Genomic DNA, 18,808 nt, shown 5'->3' on the forward strand with positions numbered 1-18,808 from the left:
TGGGAATTGAATTGGATTCTTCCATGCAAGGCACCCTTGAATGGACTTCTTCAATTGAATTACCCAAATCTTTTACACCAATTCGTTTACAACTTGGACTCGAAAAGAAAATTAAACATGGTGAAATGTAAAATAGAATGTATTAAGGCATATAAGGCAAGGAGACAAAGCAAAAACAAAAAAGAATCTAAGCAACAAAAGAAAAGATAAGGAGACAAAGGAAGAGAAGGAAACAAAGCAATAAAAGGAAACAAAGCAACGGCTACAATATAACAACTATTAAATCAACTGTATAAATAAACTATTAGTGAAATGAAATGCATAAAAAGGGAAAAATGTAGTCCTTAATATTTCTCGGTCTTTCTTTCTCTCTCCCTCCTTACATTCTCGATAATCAATAAACTTCTATTTGGTATCAGAGCTTGCTGGCTCACGCCATCTTTACTCATCTTTACGCATCCTGGTTTTGATTTTTTTTTTTTTTTCATTTGGTTGCTGTCCAACCCGTTTGGGTTGTGTTCTTATTTATTTATTTATTTATTTTTCAGAACTTCAATAAACAGCACCCATCAACACAAATCACTCTCTGCTTTTAGGCATTTCTTCAAACACCACAACCGCATATCACATTTCTCCAGCAAAATGCCCAAGATCCGGCATGCCCCTCCACCGTCTAGATTCGGCATCCCCAAAAAAAAAAAAACATTCTTAGTTATGGATCGTGTGGTCGAAGAAAAAAAATCGATCTATTTGTTTGCCTCACTCTCCAACTTACTTCATTCTCAGTTCAGGATGATGTGAAGGGAAGAAGGAAATAACAGAAAAGAGAAAACAAAAAGGGAAGAAGAAAGGCTACCTTCTAAGCGTCCGGATCTTCCACTGCCACCAGACGCCCACGCTTGCAAGTCCTGCGACCCAGCTCAAGGGTCAAGGCAGACTAGCAGCGTGGGAGAAGGAAAAAAAAAAAAAACTAAGGGTGGTGGAGGCGGGAGTGAAGAATTGAGAGATGAAAAATAAAAGTGAGAAGTGATGATGGGTGTCGAAAAAAGAAAAAAAAACGAAGGGTGGATGCGTCTGGCAATGTGTTTCTTTTTTACTAGTCTTTCCGTTACTTTTTAATGTGTTTAAAGTCCGCTGCGAGATCTGCATTAGGGGCTATCGGCTGAAAATGTCGGAGTCCAAATTAAAATTTTTGAAAATAAAATTAAAATTACTGGCTATTGGCTCAAATTGTTGGAGTCAAGTTAAATTTGAAGGCCACGAGATCTACGTTTATTGAAAGCCAAAATTCAAATTAGAGGCAATCGGCTAAAATTGCCGGAGTCAAGTTAAATTTGAAGGCGCCAATTTATCAAGCAAATAGCAATGGAATTTTTGAAGGCCAAGATTCAAATACAAGCTATCGGCAAAACTTGCCGAAATCAAGTAAATTTGAAGGCCACCATTGTCGAGTCCCGAAATTCAAGCATATCAATCAATTGTTCAAGAGGTCCAAGATCAACACTCCTATCAGACCGTTAATCTTGAGGGGGAGTGTTAAGGCATATAAGGCAACGAGACAAAGCAAGAAAAAGAAACAAAGCAACAAAAGAAAAGACAAGGAGACAAGGGAAGGAAAGGAAACAAAGCAACGGCTAGTAAATCACTTGTATAAATAAACCATCAGTGAAATGAAATGCATAAAAAAGGAAAAATGTAGTCCCTAATATTTCTCAGTCTTTCTTCCTCTCTCCCTCCTTACATTTTCGATAATCAATAAACTTCCATAGAATGGAGATATAAACATATACTAAAATATGTCACAAGCTCTTAATAAGGAGGTTGACACCATGTTCAGGCGCTATAACCAACCTCAATGACGGGGAGTGTCTGTATTTGGGTGACAAGGAGAATGAGAAGTTGGATACAATTAGAGCTAAAATAATTTTGAGCTCTGCCATGGCAAAGTTTTGCCCCAAACACGTGCGCGGCCCAACTCCAAAAGGCATGTACACGTGAGGGAGCTTGCATGCACCATTGATACCATTGACAAACCTCTCAGGGTTAAACTCCTTGGCATCGGGTCCCCATATATCAGGGTCTTGGTGCAAGGTTACCAACATGGTCCAGACATTGAAACCCTTGGGCACCTGAATATCTCCGAATTTTAAGTCTTCCAATGCCTCTCTGGACACCACCGGGGTTGGAGGGTAAAGTCGCAATGATTCATGAATTACCATCGTCAACTGTCATGGGTTAAAAGGTAAAGCTATGTAAGTCAATGAGAAAATGTTGGGTTGTGAATGTTTATATATAGCAAATATGATGCCCCTTACTGTTTTCATTTTGCGAACCATGTCAGCATCAGGCATTTGACTCCCGCAAACTTGGAGCACCTCGGCACGAACTCTGGCTTGCCATTCTGGATTTGAGGCCAACAACATCAATGTCCACGTTGCGGAGACAGCAGTATTCTCGTACCCAGCAGAGTATATGTTCTTGCAATTGTCAACAATGAAGCGGTCTGTCTCATCTTGGGAAAATCCACCGTTGGTGGCAGCTTCAAGGATCGTATGTAACAAATCATTCCCTGATGCTTCTTGCTTCCTTTCCTTTACTGCCTTGAGAATCAAAGCGCGAATCTCTTTTTCTAGCCTCCATATTTCCCTGCTACTCTTCGTTGGAAAATACCTGATTGATTGCAGACATATGTGCCATTATATATGATTCATTAAAAGCTCAAAGTTTAACACCCAGAGATTAACACAGAAGCTAACATCAGAAATAAAGCTATACAGACAAATCTTAATCTTCTGAGACTTGGTCTAATACATCCACCTACATACCACAAAACTTTAGCAATTGCATCCCCGGCTGCCATCTTCTGGGGATGATTGGCTTATTCACAAATGCCACATTTCTGCCTCAAGCACCTCATCTCTCATCTTTTCACCATTGAACCCAAAGATATAAAGCCCGTTCTCCATGGAGAATACCTCAATGTTCCCATACTGGCTCCACATCTGATCTACAACATTCTTCACCAGAAAAATGGGAGCGGATTGTTTAAAAATTGACCCACCAGACTCGGATTTTACCTAACTGTTAACCTTTGAAGGCTCAAAGAATTGGAGCCTTCCCTGTGTTAGAACACATGTCCCAGCCATGCAACCATCACTGCCAGATCATGCAGCCACCTCATCATCTCCTAAAGAGCAGCATCATGCGACAGTCAAGCCTCCAAGGGATTCTGCATTAACAGCACATGATCCTCCCAATGATGCTGCAAAGGCAACGACAAGATCTTCCCATATTGACTGCTATGAAGATATGCATACACAAGGAAAGACATGACCTTAGTTTATATAGGATATATTTTGTAATAACTCAATCCTATAATATCAAGGATTTTATATTGTATGGTTTATATTTGTAATTATTCTTTCCTTTCTGTATCCATGTAACAAGCTTACAAAAGCCTACTTTGTAACCTCATTCTGATTATCGAATTCAAGAGTAGTATTCCTTGTGCAAATTCTGTTCTCTCTAAATTATTTTACCCTGCACCTTCTCCTTTGAACAAACTCCTCCAATCTTGTACTCCCTTCTCCTGCACACATTCCTTACCAACTTCACAATCCCCAAATTCCTCTACCTCTGTCTCTTCATTCTTCGCACTATAGTAAGATGGATTGGCCTATGCCCTACGTCTACACATTAAAGCCTTATAGGCCACATCTTTTCTTGATATTTGATTTAAGTATTTATAGAGTCTTACATATGATTTGAATAATTTCAAACACAAATATATCCCTTAAATTAGGGTTAACAAATATAATCTAAATCCCTTGATATACAGAATACAAATCAACATTTCTCCCTACTAAACTAGCACTATCCTTATCAAATCAAAGAATCAAAGAATCAGCCTCACTTTCATCAACACTTTCCACATTATCTTCAAATCTACAACCATCTTTCTCCTTCATTCTCAACACCTTCCATAGCTAAGGATCTTATCCACCAATTTGCAGAAAGAAAAAGAAAAATTTAAATTTAAGTAAATCAATCAAGAGACAGAAAAATAATTAAGTGAAAAAATAAAGAGGGAAAGAGAGTAGCCAAGTCCATGAGACATTAACATGAACTCCCTTCCAATTCCTTCCATTCCTCTGTTGCCTATCTCCATTCCAATTTCAACCGACTTTGCTCCTTTACTGCTCCTCTGTTCTATTGATCCAAAGTAACAATAGAAATTTAGGTAGGAAAGGTCAAACCTCATTCCAGGAATGCCATTGTAGAAGAACTTTTTAGAGAGGTGCTCTTTAAGTGCTCCAAGCTTTAAAAATATCTCTTCCCCTTTGGAATAGTTGCTCCCAAAACAGGCTCTTGATATTACATCTCCCGAAAAGCTTTTCATATATTCATCAATGTGAACATCTGCAACTCCACCCTCACTTTCTATCCTCCATGAATTCACCAGTGTCATCGAGGACTCCACCATTATCTTCATCATGCCCTACAGATTGCACCAGTATTGGAATTACATTCATTTTATTTTAACAACAAATTACTTGACCCGCAAACTTCTTCATGTACGTAGGATTTGAAGCATATATATATATATATACCTTAACCTTATTCATGTACAGTTCGGGAGAAAGGATTTTCCTCTGGTGAGCCCATGATGCTCCATTTGAAGCCAGGATCCCTTGGCCAAGCAGAGGACCATGCTCTTTGGATTGATAGGAAGGCTTTCCAAAGTCTAAAGAATTGCATATGCTTATTTCCTTTACCACCTCAGGATCGTTCACGTGCAGTATTTGTATGTTGCCAAGTGAGAACATAAATATTGGACCTGTCGACATTAAAATAGCAAAACTAGTTAAAAATATCCCAGAATAGCTGGTGGAAAAGTTGTCTAGTTTCCCCTAGCTACCCCCAAGCATTCTTTTATCTTGTGGTTGGTAATGAAAAATTGCTTAAATACTGGTGATTGTCTTCTTAATTTGGAGAGAAGGTTTGGCGAAATGTGAAGAAATTCAAAATGAAATAAATTGCGGAATAATAAAATAGACACAAAAGATTTTTACATGGTTCAGTATATGACCTACGTCTACATATAAAGCTCAAAAAGCTACATTATACTCTTATTGCTTGATTGATATTACAATACAAATGCTTCTATTTATAGGAAAATTGAAATAGATAAATATGGTTGATTACCATCAAACCTGATTACAATCACTCTTATATAAGGTAAATAACATACAATATCAATTTAATATATTCCCTTTCAATGTAGGAAATATATTCTCTAACAAAATGGAACATTTTCCATCCCTGGTCAGATTGGGCAGATGTAGACTGTAGTTTATTGTGCAGTACAGGATAGGAGGAGAAAATCTTTAAAAGCTAATATTTCCCGTTTAGTGTTTAGTGCCACAGTTTATAATATTTGGTGTAATCGAAAGAGATAAGATATGGAAACAATCCAAAAACAGAAGAGCAGATTATGAAGACGATTCGTTGGGAAGTCAGATCCAGAGTTGTGGGCAAGGGTAGTTGTGAAAGAACCATTCAGAATGAAGATCTTTGTCGGAATTGGAGCATTACAGAGGTGGAATTGCAGTAGGGGAGGTCTGTTTGATGCTGGGTTCTGCAGAATTTCTGTTTTTCAGTAGGGATTGGTAGCTGCTCTCTGCTAGTGTGTTCTCTTTTTGAGATTCTCGTATGGGTCTTTGGTGTTTGTTGATAGCCTGCTCACTTGTATTGCTCTGTGGGTCTTTTTGGGTGTTTGATGTGAGTTTGGTTTGTCTATAAAGAGCTTATTCATCCAAAAAAACTTGTTAAAAGTAAACAACCATTCAGATTTTTCAAGAATATATGAGAATTGAAACTAAATTCTAGTGCTGCGATTGATGTTATTACCATATGATTTTCTCCACTCATCAAAGACTGGATAGACTGCGGAAGAGCAATTGTGGGTTATTGCTTGCTCTCCTTTTTGTTGAGCCTTTTTGGCCGAGGATTTCATCTTCTTCATGTCACCAGTATTTCCAAGCAAAAAAGAGGGTGGAGGGCCTCTGATCCCCTGTTTTCTCAGTATTGATCGAAGCCTTTTTGGCTTCAATATTAGAGCTTCACACATCTTCATTAACGTGCTAACCAAGGCAAGCAAGGAGATTGTGATGATGATCTTAACAAGAAGCAATAGAAGCTCCATGGCTTTTACTCTCTTTCTCTCTGTTTTTGTTCCAAAAGTTGCTTCTCTGAACTTCCAAGTGTATCGTTTTGTCTGTGTACGTGTTCATGTATGGTATAATATATGCGGTTGTGATTTATTCGTGCTAATGTTTTTTTGTTTTTTCACAGCCTTATTCAGTATTTTATTTATATTTTTTACATCCCATTTTACAAATCATAAATTTAATAATTTATTGTGAACCCGTAAATTTAATAGTTAATCTGTTTAATTTCTAAGAGAATATAAACTAAATATAAAGAATTTATTAACCCATAATATTTTCCTTTGTAAATTAGAATGAAATTGAGAGAATGTAAAAAGGACAGAAGAGGAAAGGGATCATTTCTCTACTATGTTCAGAGTCTATTTGAGATTGCGTTTAAAAAATAAAATTTTTAAGTTAAAAAATGTTTTATGATAAAAGCTTTATTTTTAAGCTTTTGCCAAAGGTGTATTTTGATCATTTTTAGACTTTTTAGATAATTAAAAGTGTTTTTAATATTTTGACCAAACGAGTACTTTTTCTTCAAACTTTCATAATGTTACATGCATTTTTAAACTCATCAAACAAAATCTCAAACAAGCCTTTAATGGGTCTAATATTTGATCCTAAATCATAAAGACATTACACCTTGTTCTGCCTCACATGATATGAAGAGACATGACGTATCGGCAAGATAATGAACTAAAGAGCCAATTATCTTAAGAAAACATCATTTTCTTAAAGTATCAATGGGTGGCACCCGCGACCTGACCGGACCCATCCACTTAACATATCAATGCTGGCCACATTTCCTATGTCAGTAACAAAATTAACGAGAGCATTTATAATGGGCTTTATATATATATATATATATATTAACAAAATTCATGAAAACACTCATTTAATAAATTCATTTTTTATTTTTTATTTAATTATTGTTATACATGCTATCTAAATTCCAAGAGTCAAAACGTTCAAATTATATTGGTTTAAAATTAATAAAAAATAATATATAATCAAAGTATGTAAAAATATAAAGAGTTTGATATTTGACTCCTTTTAAAAGTGACTCTAAATTTGATAAAGTAATTTTTTCTTCTCAAATTTAAACGTCATTAATACAACCGCATGGAAACAACACTTTAATAATTGCAACTCATCCGAATATAAAATTATAGGGACATTATTATGGTACTATAATGATATTTAATTACTGCATATATCTCTATAGGAGCATTACAACTGCACTTTTAAACACGTTGTTAAACCATGCATATATATTTCACATGGACATTACCAATTTTACCACGGTGTATTTAAACAACTAATAAAATATGGCATTTTTTTACCAAATATTGTGTGATGGGAAAGGCTCATATATAGGCTCTCTCTATTTTGACAAAACTAAACTCAGGATCCTAGAGAAGTAGAAAAAAGAAAAAGTAGAATAGAAAATAAATCAATTACACAAGATATAAAGATTTAAGTGGTTTTGTTTAATAAGCTTACGACTAAGATAAAATTTGCTATCAAAAGATGGAGTACAAATACTAGTAAAAAAAAAACTACTTAAAACTCAAAGCCATATTAATACACCTAAATCTCATTCTAAAATAGGAAATTGTCTTTTCCTTTTAAGTGCTCGTGCAGCAACTCAAATCGAGAGAAATCACAAGTGAGAACATGCTGATTCTAAGAGTTTGTTTGAGATTACGATTTCAATAAGTGCGATTTTAAAAATTACGTTTTTAAAAATTATATTTTTAAAATCGTAAAGACGTTTGGTAAAACATGTTAAAAAATATTTCTTTCTTAAATATTTGTATGAGAAATTGTAATTTTGGTTTAAATTAATCGTCCTTTTTCAAATAAGCACCTCTTAGCATGTCTTTTCCTATTTTAAATTAAGTACTTTTTAAATTATAATACTAAATACTTTACATTTTACAATATCTTTTAAAAATATAAATTATTCTTGCGAAATCGAAATTTCAATAGAAAAAGTACCCTAATTTTTCTCCACCTTGTTCACGCTGTGTTGCGCCTTTTATAAGTGCTAAAGTCGGCCAACAATACTCCAATTCCAACAATTGTAACCAGATAGTAAAAGTGAATTTGCTTCTTACAAATCCCAATACGAAAAGTATTGATGACAACTATAATAGACTCCAAATTGGAGTCGAAGACCAATTCAACGAGGAAGTAAAATATGTTGCACGGCACACGTGATGTTGACTTTAGTAATTCAAGTAATACTCAACACTTTCTTTCAAAACGCTTTTTTTATCAAGTTCTTTTGTCAAACAATATATCTATTAACTTAAGCATGTGAGTGTTTTCGACCTGTTAGGACAGTGACTCTTTCTCTCGTTTTGCAAGTGATTCATTACCGGTCTGGCCGCTTGAAAAATTTCTTCAACACTTTTTTTTTTTTTTTTGTTTTTTTGGCCACATGTAGTTAATCCAATTTTTAGCATGGGGTAGAATCTAACTATAGTATCAGTTGTAGTGACTTGGGTAATTACTAGGCTGTAACTAAGCTTAGTTAAAGGGTTAGCAAGGGTTCTCGGTCATAAGGACCTGTTTGGAGAAGTTTTTGGGGTTTTTCAACACTGACTGAACATTCCGTAGAAAAACCACCGAATGTTCGGGACCAAAACCAAGAAACCATTGGGTAACAATACATTGAACGTTCGGCAGGGGACTACATTGGGCGTTGGTTGACCCAACTTTGGCCCCCTGGGTAATAACAGAACGTACGCCTACAACCCTGAAACACTATACATACAATACACCGAACGTTCTCTGCACTGTAGACTGTCACAAGAGCACTCTTAGCTTTTCTAAACCTATAAATACCCCATCCCACGCCCTCCTAAACCCCATTCAGCCTTTTGAGCCTTAGAAAAACTTTGCTTGAGTGATTGGTGAGTTTTGAGAGAAGCAGGAGAGCTTTTCTTGAAGGTCTTGCTCAAGAGAGGTAACCTTCTTGTTCTTAGACTTTGTTCCAAGGTTTGGTTAGAGTTTTTGAGGTCATGTTGCCATTTTTGGTTTTGATCTCAATCTTAGCACGATTTAGCGTTACGTTATTGATTTGCATATTTTATTTTGCATGGTGATGTTATTTTGAGACAAAGAATGTTAGGAGTCCTTTTTGTAGACTTAGGACTTGTTTAGAACTAATTTGGGGCTTGGTTGGCCGAGATAATTTTTTGGCCTAACAAGTGAACGTTTTAGCCAAACGTAGAACTAATATTAGGCCTTTCCATAGATTTGAAGAGTGTGGAACCACTAGAGAAATTTTTGGAGGAACTATACAACGTAGGTGATTAGTACAAACTCACATGATACTAGCCATTATTTTTCTCGCTTACACAATTGTTTTCTGTACCAAACATGTATTTTTACAACTTTCATTAAACACATTTTATGCTATGAACTCTACTCCTACGAAAATATGTTGCTTAAATAAGATAATGAACATAGTGAGATTTGTAAAAAACATGCATTGTAAAATACAGATAACAATAATTGCATCGTATAACATGGTACACTGGTACGTATGGGATAATGACCATTGGCTGACTATACATGTCAGCTCTATGGTCAAATATGTGCAAATGTGATATATGGGTCTTGAATCCAATCATTGTTTCATAATTGGCGCAATCATGTTTGCTTGGTGGGTCACTACAAGACGTACATTATTAGTTGTGTGGACCACCCAAGCTTGGATTCTGTTGGACTTCTAGTATATAGACAGTAGTGTACAATAGTCGAGGCACCAACATTGAATTACAGGTTTCTTGGACAGCACCAACCCTATTGAGAATGAGTAATATCTCGGGTAGACCATACAGTTGAACAATCACTGATTCTCATAATTGCATCATATATTATATCTATATTGCATCCATGAATAACTGTCATGTCACAATGTTGCATAAATTTATCAACAACTGAGTTTATCATTCAAATGGCATAAGTATCGTGTGTATTTTTACTCACTAAGTCGTTAGACTTACATTTGTATTATTTCCCCTCCATTATGTATAATTATGCGGTTTAACTAGCCTAGCTGAGGATGGATCAGGAGAAACACTTAGGGGGCGTTTGGCAACGGCCTTGGGAAAGACCTCAACACTGTGTTTGGCGTTTTCTGAAAAGTTCTTTACACTTTTGCCCCTGAATATGTCTTTACACATTTTCTGAGTGGTTTCTCCCAAAACCATCCGAAATCAGCGTCTGGGTGAAGCGACCGCATCTCAAACTCCTTCAGCCCACTCTCCATCTCTTTGGCTTCTCCTGAACGCGTGAATCACCCATCCCCCTCCCAAAATACCGGCTGCCGTTTCACCACCCACCGCTCCCGAAAGTACAGCCTCAGTTGTTCCCGTTTCACCGTGGCTTCAGCGTATGCTCTGTTTCGAGCAGGGGGAAAATCGCGCGTCCACAAGGTAAGACCGTAAGAGCTTCAATTTCCTTTTATTTTTCTCCGCCTGTGTCATTCTTTGTTGAATTCCTTTCGGTTTGGTTGGTTTTTCCTCAGAATTTGGGGCCATTTTTCTGGCATTTCAGTGGCTGTTTGGTGTGTTGTGAGTGTTCAAACATTTTAGGGCTTATTTTTGAGGGTTTCCATTGTAGTTTAACGGGGTTAGACCCATTGGGTGAGGGTTTTTGTTTGGAAATGTCAGATGTGTTGTTTTTTTTGTTAATTTTGGGTTCAAATTCTTGTGATTGGTTGTAGTGATTTTCGGTTGTTTAGTGCTATATTGTACCCACATTGAGTTTTATAATATGATTTGTAGTTGTTGATTTTCGGTTCAAATTGGTGTGGGTTTACTTGCGATTTTGGGTGTTAGGAGCCGTGTTGATGGCTGAGAATGGGTCAAGAAAAAAGACCCAAAACAAAATTCCACCGGTTAGCACCCAAGGAATTATACCCTTATGTAAGAGATATAGTTGAATTTAAACGGTTATCTAGTTCTTTGTTAAGGATTGAGTGGCGTAATTGTGATTAGACGGTTCATAATTTGTATTAAGATTGTTAAGGTTTTGGAGATATAAGAAAACTGTTCTTGGGGAGGTAATTCTTGGTTGGTTTTCCAATGATCACATGAAGTAATCTGTTATTCAATGATCATGTTCTTGGAAACAGTAGCTTTGTCTTTGAAAATACACCTCTTTTTTTGGTGAAAAATGTAAGACAATGTTGAAGGTTATGGGAAAGAATTCTTATGTTAGGGATTGATTGTAGGGGTTAATTGTTGATGCATGCTTAACTAGAGTTTTAGATCATTGAAGTTTAACCTGACTTGATATGTTTACAATCATTTTGATGTACCACACTATGTTCTCTCGTGTAGTTATGTAGCATGGAAATTTTGGTCAGTGCTAATTCCCCTCTTAAATTTTGCATGTGCTTCTTCTTAGAATGCCTTGGTGAAAGAAGTCTTAGTTGCCCAGACGGTTTGACTGATTTACATCATTACATGTCATGGAAACGCTGAGTTTAACATTTACTGAAAGGTATTTTTGGGATTCCAATTCTAGGAAACACTGGGTATACATTGGCCATTGCTAGTATCTGTTTTTAACTTGTGTGACAAATATATGTTAGGTGGGATGCAAAGATTGTTCACTTATGTATATGTAAATAACTCATGTTCTATCATTACTATTTATGTTCAGTTCATTACAAATTACACTAGGATAACCTGAATGTGTGTTTAGTTATATGTATTAAACTCTTTTTACCAACAATAAAATATTGTTTTAACATGTATGTAGTAAATGACATTTTCCATAGCCATATAGTTGTTTCTTACATAACCAATATGAATAGGAATTAAAAAATATATGCTAAACTCATATTACTGGTAGGAAACTATATATATCTCAATAATTATTTATTCTTCTATTACTATGTTTATCCATTGAGATTATGGGCTGAACTTAAAAAATAAGCATGTGTTCAAATAGCTTTTCTTCCTTGATATAAGTATCCTCCAACTGTACGATTTCTCTGAGACGTGATATCTCTATTGAGATAGTAACTCTGTTTTGAGATACTGGAGATAATGACAAGTGGTGTATAGGTTTGGCTTTGGAAACCTTTTGTACTTTTCTATAGCCAATATATTGAATTTGTGTTTATTAATTTCTACGTTTTGGTCATTATTTTGTTAAATTATGAGCTTTAATATTTGCATAGTGGAAAACTGCGTGCTTTAAGGTAGAGTTAAATTAATTGTTTCCTCATAGATATTATGTTAGTTAGGTATTGGCAGCATCATTTTGTACGAAAGGTTGTGATTGGGGAGGTTTTGTGAGACTGTGGTATTGGTTTGTGGAAGGTGTTAGCTTGTGGTGGAATTTGTTTCTGACTGATTGTTTTCTACTAAGAGGTTGTTGAGCATCCAAGTTCTTTGGTTTAGCACCACCAGATCTTTTTCTGTTGTTACATCTTTGTTTTCTTCATAATATGACAGGGTTGAGTATGTCTGCAAATAGTGATGCATCGAGTGGCCATCCATTATGTCGCTGTGGAGTTGTAGCGTTCGTAAGGTATTCCTGGACAAATGATAACTACAGCAGAAAGTGGTATGGGTGCGAAAAGTATAAGGTATTGAATGACATTTATTTTCCATGTTTGCATTTTTTGACCAGTTTTATTTGGTTTAGGGTATATTATTGACTTTTTTTCCAAATTTTGTATGTTGTAGCAAGTTGGTGATTGTGGCTTCTTTCTTTGGGCTGACAACGAGATGACAGCTTACGAAAAAAGAATCATGCAACGCTTGAAGGATATAGAAGAGCAAACCCGGGCAGAAATTGGTAGACTTGAAAAATTGTTGGCTGCCGAACAAGCACAGTATAGAACACACCTAGAAAACATGTTTCAGTCTAGGGATGAGATGTGGAAATCTATGGTAGCGAATAACCAGTCTAGAGCGGTCAAGTTCCAATTTAAACAAATGACGTATCAAGCAGTGTTAGCTTTGCTTGTCTTGCTAGTGTTCCTTTTTGTTGGCGGTTACAATGCATCTAGTGGTAGCAAGTTGATGTTAAAATGAACTATTTCATACTAAATTGTAGATACTTAACCGTTGTAATTTATATTTTTTGCTGTTTTGTATTAATTGTGTTACTCCTTTTAAGCAATCATTGTAATTTATATCCATTTATTCTTGATATACAACGTATCGACCTTATTTGTGCAGAGCTGCGACAGATACTCTTTTTTTCCAGAGTAATTCCAATATCAACATAAAATATTTTTTTAATTTTGATTTAGATTATTTATAGTTTATTTAATTAATAATTATTAATTTTTAAATATAAGTATAAGAAATATAAGTATAAGAAGCTGTTAATGCACATCCAATGATACGTAAACAATGCATTCCTGATCCTTTATAGAGAATAATGAAGATAATATAGATCATATATATTTGTAATCTGTCATTTATCACTTCACTCAGGGTAAGAACAATCGGGTGTCATTTCTATAAAATATAGATTATTGAAAGAATAAAACATGTATTTGGATATTTTCCTTCAATCCCATAAAATTGTATTATTTATTTGACATTAATGGTTGAAGTGAATTACACTCCGAAGAGCAAATGGATTATAGGAGTTCCTCGAGGTCATATATTTTTGATAGCACTGTCTACTTAGATGCAGAGGTACACATATGATCCTATGCTTATCGATTTAGATTAAATAAGCGAGATCGGTTAAGATTCCGATTAGATAGTCCTAACCTTCAAAAATTTTATATATGGCAATTTTTACATTCCTTGTATTTTTCTTTCTTAACAATGGAGAACCCATACAAAATAACATTAATTACTCTTCATTCGCGGTTTCCCACATGTGAGAGGTCATTGCCTCTCGGACTATAATCATCATTTCCTTACTTTCGCAGGTTCGGTTTGGTGATGCTCCATGCGCGACGTATGGAACAGGTGTCATGGTAGGCAATTGCGCGACGTCGATCCAATCTTGCCCATAATACGTCGTTAGGGCAGCACAAAATAGTGGATCATCAGCACCGCAGTCTTTGCGAATGAAGTTGTGTACCGCGCAGCATGCGACCACAAATAGTCGATGGTTCTCAATCGGGTATGGATGCATATTGTCGAAGATAGGGAATCGGGCTTTCCAAACTCCAAAAGTTCTTTCCACAGCTGATCGTAATGAAGAATGCCTATAATTAAACAATTCTACTGCATTCTTCGGACGACGTCGACCGTGGCGGAAATCTTGTGGTATCGCTCATTGCGATGCGGGGGTAAAAATCCCTTGTAGCATCCATAGGCCGAGTCAACCAAGTAAAAGTAATCTGAACATAATAAGGTACAACATTATATCACATAGGGTTCCAACATAGCAAAGGAATTGTAAACGTATTACAAATCAATAGAACCTGACACAAAGCCATGTCTCTGTACAGTACCTTCGACCGGCATAGGGAAAAGAGCGGTGGGATCCTCGATGCACTCCTGAAAAATCCGCGAGTCATGAGTGCTGCCCTCCCATCCAGCATAAACGTATGTGAAGCAAAGGTCAAAGTCAACGACGCACACAACATTCTGTGTTATTGTGGACTTCCTGCTTCTGTAGGGCACAATGTTCTCACCTTGAACGCACGCTTTAACATGAGTGCCGTCAATCGCTCCAATGCATTTCTGGTTACAACAGTATTACCGAAAGTAAATTAGATATAGGACACAAAAGACAATAGATATATGCCATTGGTGCTTGTGAAGTAATGCGATATGTTATGCTATGGCGTACCGCAAACCATGGATAGTAACGGCCATTGCGTGCAACGTATGGGTGAGGCAACTCCATCGCAGCTGGACGTATAATATTTTTCCCAAGCCTGCACAGTGCTTTAGCTGTCCGATTAACGTAAACGCTTACCGTGTGCAATGAGCGCTATAGCCTATTCGCTGCCGTCCGTTGCGTGTGGCACTGTGCCATCACTAGGCAAAATGCCGCAACTTGTTCTGTGATCTTTACATACCGACTGCTTTGTAAAAGACCATTGTGTTTCAGTGTGTTGCACAATTTTAAGAAAGTCTTGGGCAACATACGAAATTGCTCATAGCATGTAGTTGGGTTCGAATTGGTAAGCACCTAGTGTACCCACATCGCGCCAGTCAGCTTGGAAGTCCTTTGTGGAATGCAAACCTTTACGCATGGGTGCATAAAATGATGGTAACATTCTTCCACGATCATTGCCATGCGCACTAGTAAATTCTCTAGCTCGAATCGTATTCCCTCAAAATTACACTCATCCTCGTCATCTGTGTCGGATGCATCTGAGTCGGGCAATTCATCGATATTGTCCGTCCATTACCAATGTTACCATTAGACGGGCCAGCTGCGTACATGTCAACAGGCCTACATTTAAATGAGATGAATAACGTCACATTCTAGTCATAACATGCGTAAACGTCGTCAGGCTATATTTAGTCTATATTAATAACATGCGACCGGATAATTAAGATTGGAAAGTAAAACTCGGTTAATAACATTAATCATTAGTGTTAAAATTGTTCTCCTACTCCATAATAAGCATCCATACTATAGCATAACTTAGGAGTCTCTAATATTGCAATCAAACTAACTTAAGCGGGTAGATTAGAAAATAGTCAATGGAAAACACAAAAAACTACAACATTAAATATTAGCATAAAACATAAGATTCAATTGTCGTTGTCTGGATCAATGTCGTTTAGCCAATGACGTACACCGTCGTCATTCATTTTGAACAGTATCCTTGCCCAAGTCAGATTCTCGCATGCTTTGACATATTTGTTCGTGGGCAATGACATTTCAGCTGCCAACACATTGATACGGTCCATGATGTCTTCCTCAGGATACTGGCTGGGAGGTGGCTTATAAGATATACAATCGCCGGGTGATTGGCCATCTCTAAGCTTGCACCTCTGTAAATAGTTGGATCGTAAGACATCATACTCGCTTCGCAACTCGGAGAAAATTTGCTCACCCTTGGATGAACGCTTGCTAGAGTTCGATCCCTCCAAGTGCGAACCTTCCCTCTTCAACTTTCCTTTCCCTTTTCCTTTTGCCTTGTGAGATGATGCACATTGGGGCTCCGTGAGGTCTATGATCGCCACGGGGCTATTGAGATCGATGTCATTCTCTTCACAATCGCTGCCCGGGGGTGATTGTGTGCTGGCATACCTCCACTTTCCAGTGGATGTTGAGCCCTCAAAGATGTAGCATAGGTGCTTGAAGTTCGCCGGGGGGCCATTTCGGAATCTGTAGTACTTCTTGAGGTTCGTTGTTTGAGAAGGAAGAGCAAATAAACGAAAAAAAAAACACAAGATAAAACACAAAATGTCAATAAGTACGGCAAATCGCATAATTAAGGAAATATTAAACTTAATATTAGTGGTGTACCAGTCGAATGTGTTCCCATTGTTCCGGAGTTCCCGTGACAGTCCCCAAATCATCATCTCACCCACAGCCCGTGCCGGCCTTATCTCGGACAAATTCCGAGAAGTGCACCCAAAGCTCCCTAAGATGCTTAATTTTGTCGCTCACCTGTTTTTGTGTGTAGGCGGTGCCATCCTTCAGCCGCCTGTTTAATTTTTTCGTGATGTTCGGCATATACTTCCCAAAGGGATGGCGAACTCCGTCATCTTGGCAGTTACAAAGAATATGCACCAAAATATTGTCGTGCTTTTGTTCCCATTTCACATTTGCTAGTGGGATGGGAACTTCTGGTGGGGATGGGGTTTGCATCCCATGCTTTCGAGGGGACTTACGGGGAGTGGTAAAGAACGACATCTACGAATAAGTATATAAAACAGCAAAAGAACGTGCATAAATCATGTATGATACTTATCTACCAACCATAGTCAACACAAAACTAAGCTTTTACGTAGACACTCGAATTGATATATACGATTACGTTAAATGTGATATGACATATTTACAATAAGCAGGAAAATAGGTTAGGCACAAACAATTTAGAAATGAAGCAAGCTTTGATATAAAATAAGAAACCTACCTTGAAGTTGTTGGATTGTCGTTGGTGCAAGTTATACCCGCCGAACTGAAAATTAAACAAGGCCAATATTAATGCCAACTAAGCAGAAAGTGGTGGCATATTAAGCATAATTGATGAAATACCCTAATACCAAACACAACACACAGATACACATAGTTTTGACATCATTTTCTTGTAATAGAGAATGGGGAAACTATGGGCAGAACAAAATTTAACTTTAATAACAAAATAAAGGATCCTTTTAGCATTTCTATAAACTATAAGTATTTGACTAGAGGTAAACCTTTAAACAGATATTCTGGTTATAATTAGATAGTAAAGTTAGAGACTCAAGCAAGCCAAAAAAAAAAGATTCAGATCGATAAAGTTCTACAGCTCCGAGCAGAGGAAAAAGAAGCTGATTTCTATAACATGGGCCACACTTGATGAGGCTCCATATCACCTATATGCAGCAGATATAGATAATGACTATGAGAGTTGGAACCTGGACAGAAAAATTGTTGGTAAGGAAATGAGGACAGGGGTAAGGGAATGAGGATCATCTTCTAAAGAAACCTATAGAAGATAATCCAAAATCTTGAAATTCGCTTACCAACATCAATAAATGGTTGAAATTCAAGGTCTGTATTTCCTTTTTCATTGCTGGATGGTTCAATCTCTTTTTTGATGGTGGAGGAGTCCGAAAGATGAATTTGTATAGATCCTACCTATGGAGAATTTGTATTGATCCTACCTATGGAGAATTTTATGTTCATTTTGTGCTATATTGTATTTTGTGCTTTCTCAATATTAACAAACAATTTAAATACAAAATATTTTAAAAACAGTATGTACAACATGTCAGAACACTTTTCAAGTGAAATGCTGAAAAAACCAAAAGAAAAATACCCCTAGACATTGTTTTAACAAATATAACTCTGTATCCAAATACAAATCTGGAATTTTTCAAGTCAAATGCCTAAAAAGGGACACAAAAACAAAAAAAAAAAGCCCTACAAAATGAGTATATAACTCAATATCCTTATACACTTCTAGAATTAGAAGACAATTGAACCAAACAAAAATGCATATACACTTGGAAAACAGGAAACCAACCCAAAGACACAACCAAACAAAGCATAGTATCAATAATAATTTGCAAGATTTTCGGACCCCTGTTACAATTATATCACACAATCTCATGTGGGCAACAATATCTAACCTACACAGGAAAATTTGCCCTGCTCTCTCTGCAAGCAGCTGTGCAAAACTGAACCCAAATTTTGTTACGAGATGTTGTGGTGTCTAATTTTCCTCTTTCTCAATGGGGCATGCATAAACCGTTGTTTCAAGCAATTTATTGTGATTTTGCCAACATTTATAAAGAAAGCCCAAAATAAAATGCTACACAAGATAAGCAAAAACGAAACTAACAAAATAAAATTCAACAGAACCGTAACAAAAAGCTACATGCAGTACCTTCGATCGTGAGCGTGTGCATGGAGCCGTGGCTAGAGCTCTTCTCCACCGAGACTGGTGCCTGGCTTCACTGGCAGATGAGTTT

General features: G+C 36.7%; 1 protein-coding gene across 2 annotated transcripts; it reads right to left on the minus strand.

Moving 5' to 3' along the window:
* Positions 1-1,653: 1,653 nt before the first annotated feature.
* On the minus strand, positions 1,654-6,258 carry LOC132167290 (cytochrome P450 714C2-like). 2 transcript variants are annotated; one of them, XM_059578210.1, is made up of 5 exons: positions 5,911-6,258; positions 4,617-4,837; positions 4,257-4,498; positions 2,316-2,670; positions 1,654-2,225 (listed from the first exon to the last, which is right to left on the minus strand). In XM_059578210.1, exons 1-5 carry the CDS (start codon positions 6,203-6,205, stop codon positions 1,800-1,802), a joined length of 1,539 nt encoding a protein of 512 aa, XP_059434193.1. In that variant the 5' UTR covers positions 6,206-6,258; the 3' UTR covers positions 1,654-1,799. The 2 variants fall into 2 exon arrangements, with proteins under 2 accessions (XP_059434193.1, XP_059434192.1); XM_059578209.1 differs by having other exon boundaries at positions 4,611-4,837.
* Positions 6,259-18,808: the final 12,550 nt, after the last annotated feature.

This window comes from Corylus avellana, chromosome ca1, assembly GCF_901000735.1.
Source record: "Corylus avellana chromosome ca1, CavTom2PMs-1.0".
Classification (NCBI taxonomy): Eukaryota; Viridiplantae; Streptophyta; class Magnoliopsida; order Fagales; family Betulaceae; genus Corylus; species Corylus avellana.